At 37.8% G+C, this 15339-nt stretch overlaps 1 protein-coding gene across 1 annotated transcript; it reads left to right on the top strand.

Annotated features, from left to right (window-relative positions):
* Positions 1-12488: 12488 nt before the first annotated feature.
* On the top strand, positions 12489-13807 carry LOC101789170 (testis-specific H1 histone-like). The gene is made up of 2 exons (XM_063255568.1): positions 12489-12575; positions 12773-13807. The coding sequence occupies exons 1-2, from the start codon at positions 12489-12491 to the stop codon at positions 13712-13714; spliced, it is 1029 nt and encodes a 342-aa protein (XP_063111638.1). The 3' UTR covers positions 13715-13807.
* Positions 13808-15339: the final 1532 nt, after the last annotated feature.

Raw genomic sequence — 15339 nt, 5'->3', positions numbered from 1 at the left:
GAAGAAAAAGCTCAAATTCATGCAATAAGAAATGAAAAAGGAGAAATCACTACAGACCCAATAGAAATACAGAAGATCATCAACACCTATTTCAAAAACCTCTACTCTCAAAGGTTTGACAACACAGAAGAAATAGACAGATTCCTAGAAACATATGAAGTACCAAAGCTGGGTCAAGAAGATGTAAAACTCCTGAATAACCCAATTTCTATTAATGAAATAGAAAATGTAATTAAGTCCTTACCTACAAAGAAGAGCCCAGACTCAGACGGATTCACTGCAGAATTCTACAAGAAATACAAAGAAGACTTAATGCGAACACTCCTCAAGCTCTTCAATGAAATTGAAAGGGAAGCAATCCTTCCCAAGCCATTCCTGGAAGCAAACATTATTCTACTACCAAAACCTCAGAAAGACCCAAATGAAAAAGAGAACTACAGACCAATCTCCCTAATGAACACAGATGCAAAAATCTTCAATAAAATATTGGCAAATAGGATGCAGCAAATCATCAAGAAGATTACACACCATGACCAAGTGGGATTCATCCCAGGTATGCAGGAATGGTTCAACATATGTAAATCAATAAATGTAATCCACCATATCAATAGAGTCAAAAGTAAGAATCACATGATCATTTCTATAGATGCAGAAAAAGCTTTTGATAAGGTACAACATTCATTTATGATAAGGACCTTGCAGAAAATTGGAATAGATGGTCTTTACCTCAACATAATAAAGGCCATATGTGACAAACCAACAGGCTGTATCATACTAAATGGCCAAAATTGAAGGCCTTTACTTTAAAATCAGGCACAAGATAAGGATGTCCCCTGTCATTGCTCCTATTTAATATAGTACTGGAAATACTAGCCATAGCAATTAGACAAGAGAGAGAAATAAAAGGCGTAAAGATAGGAAAAGAAGAAGTTAAATTATCACTATTTGCAGATGATATGATACTCTACATAAAGACCCCCAAAACTCTATTGAAAGACTCCTAGATATAATAAATGAATTCAGCAATGTGGCTGGCTACAAAATCAATACTCAAAAATCAATAGCATTCCTATATACTAAGAACAAAATCGCAGAGAGAAATAAGAGAAGCCACACCCTTAGCAACAAAAAAATGAAATATTTAGGAATAATTCCCACGAAAGAAGTGAAAGACCTATACTGAAAAATGAAATTGAAGATGATCTCAGAAAATGGAAAGACATCCCTTGCTCATGTATAGGAAGAATAAATACTGTGAAAATGGTCATTCTCCCAAAACTGTTATACAGATTCAATGCAATCCTGATAACAATACCATCAACATACCTCATAGATCTCGAGAAATCACTCCTAAAATTCATCTGGAGTGAGAAGAGACCTAGAATAGCAATGACAGTTCTAAGCAGCAAAGGCAAGGCAGGAGGCGTCACAGTCCCTGACTTGAAGTTATACTACAAAACAATTGTAGTAAAATCAACATGGTACTGGAATCAAAACAGAGCTGAAGATCAGTGGAATAGATTAGAACATACAACCACAACTACAAACACACTCAACCACCTTATCTTGGATAAAGGGGCCAAACATGTTCACTGGAAGAACGACAGTCTCTTTAATAAATGGTGTTGGAAAAACTGACTCTCCATATGCTGAAAACTAAAACTAGAACCATGCCTATCACCATATACTAAAATAAAATCTAAGTGGATCAAAGATCTAAATATTATAACAGAAACACTAAATCTATTGGAAGACAAATTGGGTAAAAACCTTGAAGACATAGAGGTAGGTAGAGAATTCATGAACAAGACTCAAACCGCATGGGGAATACTTCCCAGAGTCAATAACTAGGATTACATCTTATTAAAATGTTTCTGCATGTCAAAAGAAATCTCCAGCATAGTGAAAAGAAAACCCACAAACTGGGAAAAAAATCTTAGTGAACTGCCCCTCAGACAAAGGACTTCTGTCTAAAACATATAAAGAATTTTTAAAAATCAGACTCCCAAAATTCAAAGACCCCATCCAAAAATGGGCATCTGAGATGAATAAACAATTTTCAGGTGAAGAAATACAAACGGCAAATAAATATATGAAAAAATGTTCATCATCACTAGTCATTAGAGAAATGCAAATTAAAACCACACTGAGATTTCATCTCACTCCTGAAAGAATGGTCAAGATCAACAAAACCATCAACAACAAATGCTGGAGAGGCTATGGGGAATAAGGAACTCTCCTGCACTCTTGGTGGGTAGACTTGTGCAACCATTGTGGAGGGCAGTCTGGAGATTTCTCAGAAAGCTGGGATTGGAATCCCCATTTGACCCAGCTATTCCATTTCCAGGCATAGTCCCAGAAGAACTGAAAGCATCATACCACAGTGATATATGTGCACCCATGTCTATAGCAGCACAATTTGTAATAGCCAGATCTTGGAAACAACCTAAGTGTCCATCAACTGAGGAGTGGATAAACAAGTTGTGGTATTTTTATACAATGGAGTACTACTCAGCTATAAAGAATGATCACATTGAGACATTTATAAATAAATGGACACAGCTTGAGATCATACTCATAAGTGAAATAAATCAAACTCACATGTATAAATACTGAATAGTTTTCCTAGTGTAAGAAATGATAATAATACATAAAAGTATGTGGTAATCATGATTCCCAGTCATACTGGTTTGAAGCCATATAATGTTTTCACTCATTAATGGGAACAGTTTTAATCTGGGTTGTTTTATTTTATTGTTTGTGATACTATGAATAACTATTTTGAAGAAAATAAGACAGCATAATAGCTAGTGCTAATTTAATATCATCCTGTTTTGAAGTCCCATCATGTTGTTGTTCATCTGTTTTCATTGGTTTTAAACATGCTGTATCTTATTATATTTTAGTGTATGCAATAGTATAAGCAAAATTTTTTATAGGCAAAGAGATAATATAGAAACCAATGTCCGGTTTCTGTTGGCTGGTTCTAAATACCCTGCAATACTTTCATTCTCTTGAATTGTTTCACAGTGTCTTGGTAAGTTTGATGCTACAGTATACAAAGTTAGACTCAAATATTTCAAGGAAAGAGACACTATGGTAACTACTATTAATTTCAGGCTATCTGGTGGTGAAACACAACAATGCTTAAATTGTTCGGTTCTGATCAGTGTTGTTCTATTGATATGTTCTTTTTTATCTCAATTTCCCCCCTTTTTTCTTTTTTAAAAATTAATTTATTTCTTAGTATGTTTTAATTAAGGGAAAACTAAATTAAAAATAGGGGGATATGTTATAATAACTTTTTTGTTTTTCTATTAACCTGATCTGAACCCCTGCATTGTTCTCCACATCTTATTCTGACTGATTTTATTATATTCTGTTTTGTTTAATAGTATCAAATTTGAGGGTATAGGCAACCACTCTGAAGGCAACCAGATATTCTATGATGCCCATTAGGGTTTGACTATTATCTTCTTTGGAAGCCCTGTAAGGTCTCCAATGTGGGTTTTATTGGTCTTGTTCTGTACTGTTTTGTTCAATTCTTTTATACCAGCTGGTATAGGCAACTCTTTTTAGGATAACAAGAGGCATAATGGTAACCATTTTTGATCACCTCGTAATCTTTTTGCATTATATACTATGTCCATCCTCCTGTTCTGACTCTGTTTTGCTTTGTCACATTGGGTTTTTCTTTGTTCTTTTTTGTTTTGTTTTGTTTTTTCTTTTCTTCTTCAAAGAAAAAGTTAGAACAGCTATGGGAGTAATGGAAACCAAAATGTGTGATTGTTAGCGTAAAATAGAGAGGAAAGAAAGTGATCTAAAGGATATAACTGCAAATGTATTTAAGTGTGTAGGATAGAAAACCATATTACTGAGTTTTTGTTGGATAATTGAACAGAACTGTCTGCAATCTCACTGTATTAATGTCCACTTTGTATGCTTTAATTTTGTAATTTGGACAACTGTTTCTGAGATGACAATATGTAATCTATTAACTAGTGAATTCTTACTGTATATTTTTTCTCTTGAAGTTCTGTATTACTTGTAGCCTTTTACTGTTTTGTTTTCTCTTTAAATAAAAAAAATTATAAAAAGATGGAAGATCTTGAAGAGAGACTCATACATAATGATACACACAGACAAGAATATTAAAGATATAAATGAGTTCTTAAGAAGCTCCAAAATTCTTCTAATAGAATGATATAATAAAACAAGAAAACAATAAAATCTGAAGAAACAAAATCTTAAATGACTATAACAAAATTTACATAATTTGTGAAGTATAACTTCTCAGCTACTTCAAGGAAATATAAAAATCATATAGGTAAGGTCAAATAGTAAATAAATGATACACAACGCTCAACTTTACCCATGTATATGAAGAGCTGGAAAGAGCATCATTCAGACACACTGTGAATTAATACCTATTCTTGAGTCTATAAGAGAACAGCAAACCAGAAATATAGAGAAAAGGAAACACCTGTAGGGGTAATAGTATCTGTAATTAACTAGGACAGGTAGCACCCAAAACCATATAAGCTGTTAGGAAAAATAAGCAAAAATTTTAATTAATTCATAAAGGTTTAGTGTGAATGTGAAAATATAAAGTCTTTGGGAACTGTAGATACATGGGGTTCACATCTTCTTGCAGGCTTTTTCTTTACATTTTCTCTGAGAAATCTAAAGAAACAAAGGCTGAGAAGTCCTCCTATAGTCAGATCTCTTGTTAGAAACTTCCAGCAAAAAGACAATGGAATGAAATCTTTAACTCACTGCCAAGAGTCAACCGAGAACTAACCTAGTGAAAAGTAACCTTAAAAAAATAATAAGCAAGCTGAGTGTGGTGGCTCACACCTGTAATCCCAGCACTTGGGAGGCTGAGGCAGGAGGATCATTGTGAATTTGAAATCAGCCTGGGCTACAAAGTGAGGTCAAGGCTTGCCTGAACTGCATAAAGAGAACTTGTCGACAAAAACACAACAGCAGCAACAACAAAAAACACTTTCAGAGTAAGCAAACATGAGAAAATTTATTGCTACAAGATCTACTCTGGGCCAGGGACATAGCTCAGCAGAAGAGCATCTACCTGGCAAGCATGAGGTCATGAGTTTGTTTCCTGGTCCAAAAACAAACAAACAAACAAACAAAGGTCTACTCTAAGAAAAAGGTAAATGAAGTTCCTGGGGCAGATGAAGTATTATATAGATAAGGACTTTGGATTACACAAAAATAGTGTAAAAATGAAATGAATGTCAGCAAAATATAAACTAGAAAGCTTTTCTCCACAAAGCCTTTCTAAAGCAAAATAGTAGCAGTCCACTGTGTTTACAGAATACATAAAACAGAAATGTATGCCGACACTCAAAAGGGACAAGAAAGAATTGTACAAGGGATAGGAAGAAATAGAAAATCTTTTAACTACTCAAAAGGTAATATTATTAGAAGGTAGTCAGATAGTTATTAAATGTATACTGTAAATCTTAGGGCAATTATTAATAATTTAAATGTGAATGATTAAAGGAGTGAAAGTATGATAACTATTATCAGATTGTACTAAAAAGCAAGTCCCAACTATATATATAGACTATAAAAGTAAAATTAAAGAAGACAATAATGGATTCAAGAAAAGTAATGTAGATAAAGATGCCTCAAAAGATGAATCAGAGGAAAGGCAGATAACTTGTGCTAGTTTTTCAAAGAAACTTCAGAATCAAGAACAGTGATCAAGGACAGTGAGAGGTATTACATAATGATAAAGTATCCTAGTCTCAAAAATTGCATAAACCTCTAAGCATATATGGAACTAAAGACAGTTTCAGAAACATATAGGCAAAACCCAATGGATATAAAAGTAAAAATAAACAAATTAACAATGAAGGGTGGAAACTTAAATATCTATGCATCATTGGATAATACAAGAAATACATAGAAAGTCAGATGACATCAACACCACCACCAATCAATGTAACCTACTCACCATTTTTAAAATATGCATCCACCATCAACAAAAATTATACTTTTTTGGGTACATAGAATATTCAACAAGATAATCTGAAACATAAAATAAATCTTAACCAATTTAAAACAGAAATCATATTGGTGATCTCAACACCTCAAATGAGTCAAAATGGAATGCTGCAAACTGCTCTATGCTCACAAATTTGATAATCTAAATAAAATATTTGGACATTATTTGAAAGATCCAAACTACCAAAGCTTTCTTAAAAAAAGCCAAAAGTTAAAATTGCTCTCCGTGTTAAATAAACTAAATTTGTAGTTAGAAACGCTGTTCAAAAAACATGAAAACTTTAGGTATGGATAGCTTCATTTTTGAATTATTCTAATTACTCTTAAGAAATAACAATATCCAATTGAAAGTTTCTTCCTTTCAGCAAACAGAAGAAAAATAAACAATTTGTAACACATTTCCTGAGCCAGCATTGTCCAGATACTTAAAAACAAAAACTGCATGAAAATGACTGAGAATAAAATTCCTTGAGGGCAAAAGAAAAACTGATGGCCCTTACCCATGACTATTTTACAACAATTTCCTATTTGTCATAGTCACCATAGCATTTGGGGAGATGATCATCCCAAATATGTGACATGTAATACAGTCAATTTCTTATTTAAAAATATGTCTCTTTCCATCTCTCAGAGATTTTACATTTTAAGGATAATGAGAGAATTTTTTTTGTGTGCTGGGGATTGAACTCATGACCATGCATTTGCAAAGCAGGTGCTATGCAACTGAGCTAAATCCCTGGCCCAAGAATTATTTTATATGGGAAAGCATGTGGATTTGCTTTAGTATTGGGCTTGTAAAATGAATCCCACAGTTACTATGACAGATAATTTCTAGAGGAAAAATGGAGAGTGTTATTTATCTTGAAATAGAGGAGGAAGTTGACTCTGACCACAGTGAAAAATTAAAAAATACAAAAACATAAACACAATCTTGAGAGTATCATAAAATTATTAGACATCAACAATGAAAGGGACAGCACTGTGTTGGTATAAATCAAATTGCATTTTCCTGAACTCTATTCCCAGTTTTCATTCCTATTGTATCCTTGGGAAAATATACAGAAAGAGTGACACTAAAGGTATTATCTTACAGATTTCAAACCTACTCAAACCAGTTTTGGTGGATGTCGTACAAGTTTCTACACTTGCTATCAGTACTGAGCCTATAAGAAGTTGTAACTTTAGCGTTTGTGTAGTGTTACACAGAAAAACCTTGAAATCAACCATTTCTATGTTTTAGGTGTTCATAAACAACTTGAACTATTTCAAATGTTCTAATACCACATAGCTACCAAAGTCTGTGCTAAATAAAATTGGTTTTGGCTGATATATCAACTCAGAGGGACAAGCATGGTTAACTTTTGTGAATGAGTGGCAAAAATGAATTTGGCTATTAGGAAACAGACTATCCTTAGTTTCTTAATAAATGTAATACTTCAGAAGGCAAAATCCTTCACAGAGTGGGACACAAGAAGAAAAATCTAAGTAGAAAGTTAGGAGTCAGTACTTGGCACTGGCAAGGACCTCACACTGCCTCAGCCAATGGGGGGAAAGGGGGAGGGGAAGCTGGTGTATGTGGAACAGCAACAAAGTAGAGGGGCCACCTTGCTTTATAACAGACTGCTTTGTGCAACTAACTCAGATGCAAGGAAGAGAATTCACCCACATGAAACAGATATTAATCCATTCATGGGGACAGTTTCCATAATCCAGGTGCTTTCTACAGCCCTGCATTTTATTTTCAATATCATTACAATGGCAACAAAACTTCAGTGTGAGATTCTGGGGGGAAAATCACATTCAAATCACAGCATATTATCGTTTTTTATTTTTTCACTTTTAAAGAGGGTAAAATTAAACACAACAAAACAGAACATAAGAAAGCAATGTAAGAGACATAATTTCAAAGCAAGACAACCAGAGATCTTCACTATCTATCATATTGTCTCTTGTTTTCTTCCAAATATTTGACCATATCTTCACATATAGAGAATTCACATGAAACAACATAGTATAGAATTGATCTGAACAAGATGAATGAAGGCATTTTAGGTCTTCAAGATCAGACAACAGGGAAGTCAACAATGGATGTCATTGTGTCTCTCATTCTTGTCAAAATAGCTGTCCATAACTTCACGTATGTTAAGATTAAACCAAACAAAACAGACTAAAGTCACTCTAAACAAAGAATAATAAATAGCTGGATTTCACATCATGATGCTACAGAATCAGCACTGGGGACTATAATGTTTCTTTTTCTTCAGAGTAGCTGTTCATTTCATCATGTGTTATATGATCAGTTCTCATAAACTGTTTATAAGTTCTACGTATACATAAGTCTCTACATGTATTTCTATCCTTTATGTATTAGGAGAAACAAAACAAAATAAGACAAAACAAAACATATTCGTATAAAAACATGAAATGAAAAAGTCACATAAAACCACAGTACAAGGTGTTCTACAATCATTACTATGTTGTCTCTTATTATCTTGAATAGAATTGTCTATATCATCAAGCATAGTATAATTGAATATACTAGTACATAACAATATTAATAAAAACAAAACATTGTAGATAGTGTAAAACTTCAAAATCAGGTAATAATCAAACCAGGATGGGTATCCTAGTGAATCTTGTCATCTTCAGTGTAGTTGCCTATACTCTCAGACTTGATACTATCAATCATAACAGATTTAAATAAAACCTGTCAATACCAAACAGCAATCTAACAAACCAGATTCAATGAAGATCAATCATGGTAAAACAGTATAAGTTATACAGGGATTCAGATTAATTTAATAGGAAATTAAGAATGACTACCATACTATATCCTGCTATTTTGAGGATACCTGTCTGTGCCCTCAAATCTAGTGCAAATAGACAAGCTGGAACAGAATATGATTTATCTAAACAAAGCGGTGTGAGTAATGTGGGTTTTAAATCCTGATACACTATTAACAATATCCTCTGCCTTCTTTTTTTAGACTATTCCTCCCCTTTCACTCCCACAAGGTGCACTGTGCATTTTGGGTTCCATCAACTCCCTCAGTTTTTAGATTGGCGGGGGGGGGGCAAGATTTACCTAAGTGGTTTCAAACCTTCTCACTCCTGGACTTGATCTCAAGTTGTATTCCTTTGCTTACAAAAGCCTGTCTTTCCAATCTATCTGCAGGTGCTGAGATCGAGTTGCCCCAATTTTTCTCTGGTTCCCTGTCAAATAGAGCATTGTTTTCTCATATTTGATTTTTGGTCCATAAACCCTCTTTCAGGTTAATTATATTTCCTATACAGAGCATTTCAATGGACCCTACAACTTGATCTACTCTGCCTGTGCTTCTTTTTGTTAGTGTATTAAGGCCATTTATGTTAAAGATTATAGCCAACCATCACTGCCTCATTTCTGCTATGCAATTCGTCTGCCATTAGTTGTCTGCTTTCCTCCTTCATTCCCTGTCTGCCCCATTCATTGAGGCCTCTGCCATTGTTTCTGAAATCCTAGTATTTTTTTCTCTTTCTCTAGAATGTCCTTCAGTATTTTTTGTAGGGTTTATTGGTGATCATGAATTCCCCCAGTTCCTCTTTATCATGGAAGTATTTTGTTTCTCCATTAATTTTGAGAGACAGTTTTTTAGGGTACATCAATCTGGGTTGGATTTCAGGACTTGGAGTACTTTGCTCCAAGCTCTTCTTGATTTGATGGTTTGTGTCAAGAAGTCTGCCTTGATTTTAATGGGTTTTCCTTTATAGGTGATCTGTTTCTTTTCTCTGGCGGCTTTTAATGTTCTGTTCTTGTGATTAATTTCTGGGATCTTGATTATTATATGTCTGACTGTAGCTCTGTTTTGGTGGTAGGTGGCTGGAGTTCTGTATGCCTCATACATCTGAATATCATTCCCTTTTCCTATGCTTGGGAAATTTTCCTTAATTATTTGTGAATAGCCTTTGTATTTCCTTTGTTTACTCCTGTTTCTTCACTCACATTTTTTATTCTTAAGTTATAGATCCTCTTGTTGTCTTCTAGCCTTTGTATTGTTATTTCCTGGCTCCTTGTTATTTTTAAGAGAGCTTTCCTTCCACAATCACACACTGCAAATCTGTTTTTAAGTTTTGATTGTCTTTAGTTTCTTTCAAGCAGTTTTGCCAGCTTTCAAGGAGTATTTAATTTCCTGGTAATCTCTTTGAATCTGTTTCATGTATTCTAGGTGTTCTTTATATCCTTTAACAAACATTTCTCCTTTTTTTGTGCTCCTCCATTCCTCCATTCCTCCATCTGTGTCTTCTTGAGAGGTGTTTAGCATTTCTTTTATTAATCCCCTTATATCTTGCCTTACTTGAATCAATATTTCAGTTTTGAGCTTATCTATGAGGTCACAATGATATCTCTTTATGTCTGCTGATGCTGTGTCTGATATTGCATGTTTGCTGCCATCAATTTCTTTTGTATTTACCTCTCCTGGATCAATATTCACAGGTCTGGGGGGTTGGGGGCTTTTTCTTATTTCTTTCTGTTGTCATGTTTTTGGTTTCTTTCATACAGGTGTATAGTGGAGGTCCCAGCCCCTCTCCTTGTAGGTTATGGTTCTTCTGAAATGTGCTGGCTAAGGGATTCTGCCCTCTCCAGTTTGCTGTTGGTCATTGAGGTGCAAACACGGGTGGTGTAGGCTGGTCCCCTCCCCTCCAAGCCAGTCAACCCATGGGGCCATTCACCACATCACTGTGTGCTGTGCATATGGAATTCATTTGGGACAACTCACTAGGTCCTGGCCAAAGGGACCCAGGCCAAGCAGATCCCACCAATCTGGTCTGAACAGGGAGCAACCAATCGAAGTCACTGCCATTCCTAGTTCAGGGCATCTTGCCTGATTCCAACATGTTGTCCAATTGGTCACCTCTTTCCCAGGTGAGGGTCTTATTCAGAGCACTCCCCATGGGTTAGTACAGGCCTCCACACTGGCTTCTTTCTCCAATCGGCTTGCCAACCCCCAACTTCAGCCCAACCATGGCTCCATCAGTGAGCATGCTGCGATTTTGAATTTGGGTGGCTCCTGTGAGAGCCCCGTGGCTGTGAATCTGAGCTGCTTCGATGATGGCACCACGACCTCACATTTGATCAGCTCTTTTCCCTTTGGTTTCTTCATGGGTTGAGAGGATCCGTCTCTCCTCTGGACCTCTCCAGGATGTTTTATTCCAGGATCTAAGTTATTTCTCTCAGGAAAGCTCTGTATTTTGCTGTTTACTGATCCACCATCTTTAGCTCTGCCCACAGCATATTATCTTAATGTACTGGAGTAAGGGTGTTTTCGTCAACTTTATCCAACATTTGTTATTAGTACATGATCAGGAGACAGTATTTTTTTCTTAGGAATTTAAGGTGAATAAATCAATTTGAAAGTAAGTACTTTTAGTCTGGTCCTCATTTTCTGGGAAGTCATATTTCGGATTCTAAAATATTAGATGAAAGTAAATTCACTCTTTTCTCAATAATTAAAGTTTTTGCATGTTAATCATGAAATTCAACTATTTTGATGTTTAAAAATACTTTTCTTCTGAAGCATCTTGGTAGGATAGAGGCTTTCCCCACTGGTTTTAAAAGTTTTTGGAAAATAAGTATACATCAAAATTTTTATTATTTCATCATTGAAGGAAGCACAATATAACAAAAAGGAACAAGAATGATAAAGGGAATTATTTCTTAAGCAACCAATAAGGGAATTCAGAAAAAAGTGGTAGAAAAAGAAGATCTGTTCTTATGAAATCTTAAGAAACTTGAAAGCCCATATGCCAATAAGAACAAATGTAAGAAGAAAACAGTAAATTGTTCGCCACAGGGAAAACTGAGTTGTTTTTCAGTTAGACTTATGTCTTGTGCCGGACCATTAAATCTATTTTAGAAGAGCTGTCTGGTTTATGAGGAAACAAAACTGTAATGATGATGAAGTGGAGCTGAAATATGTTGGATTTCCCACCCAGTATTTGCCATCATTTTTGATAAGGAGATCCAATCCCATAATATTAAGGGAGGTATCCAAGGCATGTAGCTTTGAAAGAACTAGGATATTCATCCCTGTATTACAGCTCTACAGCCAACTTTCTCCTCTTTTAAAACAATACTGTGGAACATTGCACACTGGCACACCAAGTTAATTTCATACAAAGAAAACCCATACAAGATTCAAAAGTAATTTCAGTAATTGAGGTAGGAATTCTTAGGCTTGAACTGTTTGAGGGAAGCTTCAGTGAAGAAATGTTTATCAGGAACTTGAAAGGAGAACGGGGTTGATCTGGGCAGAAAGAGTATTGGCAATCCTAGGTGGATGAGAGGAAGAAAAGTCCAACAAATCGTCAAAGAATATTGATCAGACTGGTGATGTTAGACGATTTGAAATCTGTATTTTACCAGTCCACTTGAACGAGGCACATGAACTTGCTAGGTGCCAGAACCAGTGTTTTGCATAATGGTCCAGTGTTTGGTCCTCCACTTGCTTCATGTTCTTACAAAGCAACGGGGCGCAGGGACTGCAGATAACCTGTGGGGCCTAACGGTGGGATATTTGGGCCAGGCTGTTTCAGGACTATCACATTTATTGCTTACAGGCATTGTTTGTTTAGGACAGGGACAGCAGCCCTGTGTTAGGGAAATGAGGATAATGTTAGGGCCACAGAAGAATGCACTTCTGAGAGCAGTGGAGGCCAGGAGGAGTTAAGTATCAATTCCATGGAAACTCTGAAAATTCTGTAGGATGGTTATGCGTGCAGAGGCATCGAAGGCTTGGATTGGTTTAGACGCAGAAGGACATGTGTTCTGATTGGTTATGAAAAGTATAAAGGGCCTTTACGTGGGCGGGGCAGGCCCAGCCCTCTTTGTGACGGCTTAGCCACAGGTGCTGTCTCACTGGTGAGGCCCAAAGGCATCTCTGAGAGCCTGTGGCCCCGTGCAGCGGGAAGCGGGGCCATGGCAGAGGCCGCTGGGCCCAGTACTGCCCTCCAAGGCGCAGACAGAGGCGCCCAGCGGCCTGTGAGGGCACCGCGGAGTGGGGTGGAGCCCTCGGTGCTCCAAGTGTCCCAGGTTGTGCTGCGGGCCATCATGGCGCACAAGGGGCTGACGCTGACCGCGCTCCGGAAGGCGCTGGGCAATGCGGGTTACGAAGTTCGCAGGAACCTCCACCGCGTCTGCTCAAGCGCAGCGCCCGGGCCCGAGGGCAGTGGCGCCTTCCTGCGGGTGAGCGGCATCAACTCGGAAAACTGCTTCCGAGTCTGGAAGACTCCGAAGCCCAGGAAAAAGTCGGGGCGCCAGAGGCTGGCGGAGGCCGGCGTCTCCCCCAGGAGGAGTCCTACCAGGCCCCAGAAACCGCGGAGGCGCCGCACGCGTCGCCAGGCGGCAAAAAAGGCACGGGAGGTGTGGAGACGCGAGGCGATGCTGAAGCTGGAGGCGGCCAAGGCCAGGCAGCGGGCCAGAGCCAGGGCGAGGAGGCAGGAGGCCCGAGCACGCGCCTCCAGGCAAGACCCCGGGCCTGAGCCTAGTGACCAGAAGAGATCCCGCTCCAAGTTCAAAGAGGAGAAGCAAGAGGTCCAGAAGCCTGAAGCTGATAAAGCAGACCAGTCCTGCAGTAAGCCGGGCAAGGCGCGCACCAAGAGCTCCACCAAATCCCAAGGTTCCCGGAATGCAGTGGGGAGCCCATAGAGGAGAGCGGCTTCAGATCGGCAGGGCACTGACACCTTTCCCCACAGACTGCTGAGAAAGCCGCTCTCACTCTCAATGAAACTATTTACAAGACTCTGAGTGCTATGTGTGTTTCTTCTTAACTGGAAGGGGAAAGGTCCGGGTGCTCGGGCGAGACCAGCAGCAAGAACAGGTGAAGTGAAAAGAGGAAAAGAGCTGAGATTCTGTTCCTGCTGCGGGGCCCGGAGAGGAAAGAAAAGAGGGAAACCTCCAGCTGAACAGTGGTAGTGGGAAGTGTTGACGTGGTGCTCAACACGTTACCTAGCAACTCCAAACTGAGTTTTGGGGAGGAGGGCCACCTAGACAAGAGAGTAGACAATCTGTAAAGGATGGGGATTTAGCTCAGCCGGGTAAATGCCTGTCTGGCATGCTCATTTTTGTGAGTTAGGTCTCGGGTTCCCAAAACAACAACAAATAAGAAAAGCAACCTTAGCATGGTCCCTTGATCCAAAATGTTCCACCGAAAGTCCTTTATGACAAAATTCCTCCTCCAGTCAAAATTGATTATAATGATTGTATAAATTTTGCCCTGAATTGAAATTCTAAGATTTAAAAATGTCCTCAGTTAAATGAATTTTTTGAAAAGTATCCAGCAAGAGCATTGGCACAGGGTGGGTGGGAGTTAAATAGGTGTATAAATAATTCCAACTTGGAGGGTGATATACTGGAACAAACCTATACTGAGCTACACCAGTATTTAGTGAGACCAAGATTGTAGTCAAAAGTTTTACTGCTCTGACAATATTACCAAAACATTCTTAGATTCTTGTGAGATATTACACTTGCACAACGATGATTTTAGGTGATTTTAAGTGTCACTGAAGTGACAAGGGGTCTTAAACATCATGATATATACTTGACACAAAATTTAAAAATAAGAGAAATAGCTACTGGGAAAATGCTAATTCCTATAGAGGAATTAAGTGTTGTAAAATGCATATGGAAAATACAGGCAATGGAGAAAGTTAGATAATGAGTAGATATTTTTGTTTTTGTTACACCACAACATCATTAGGCACTAAAAGTTTGGAGTGACCGTAGAATTTCTTTTAGTTTGAATGGAGAGCTTAAAAATCCATGGGAGACAGTTTGTTCCTCTGGAAATAGAACACCTGTTTAAATCCGCAACAGAATGGCATGAGGATAACATCTAATTGCTAATCCTCCCCAGGGTATGTCCATCTCCCCTATACAGGTTCTAATAAAAAGGTGGTTTTGGCTTGCCCAGGATAGAGGCATAGAGTAGGCAAGCTTTGTAGACTTGTTGGGTGGCTGGTGTTAATCCTAGTCCTGTGAAAACTCAAGTGACCGTTTCTAATATAAACCTCTTCCCATATGGAAGGAATTATGAAATGTTTTTTCAGCCTTCCACTGTGTCTTGGGGAAGGAACAGTTCATTTGCTACTCATACCAGAGTGTCTTTTTAATTCCTCTTTGGTAAGGCCCACTTACCTTCTTGGACAATTTAGACTGGTTTTAATGGTTCCTCAGGAACTGGGAATAAGGATAGGGCCTTAAAGGGCTGTAATGCTGCTCTTTTTGCTCGTCAGCCTTTTGACTTCTGAAGAAGACCTCAGACATGTTCC

Source organism: Cavia porcellus, unplaced genomic scaffold (assembly GCF_034190915.1).
Source record: "Cavia porcellus strain 051 isolate PalLab524CR breed Dunkin Hartley unplaced genomic scaffold, mCavPor4.1 scaffold_8, whole genome shotgun sequence".
Lineage (NCBI taxonomy): Eukaryota > Metazoa > Chordata > Mammalia > Rodentia > Caviidae > Cavia > Cavia porcellus.
Note: the sequence above shows the minus strand (reverse complement) of the source record. Positions and strands in the feature narration are given on the sequence as shown.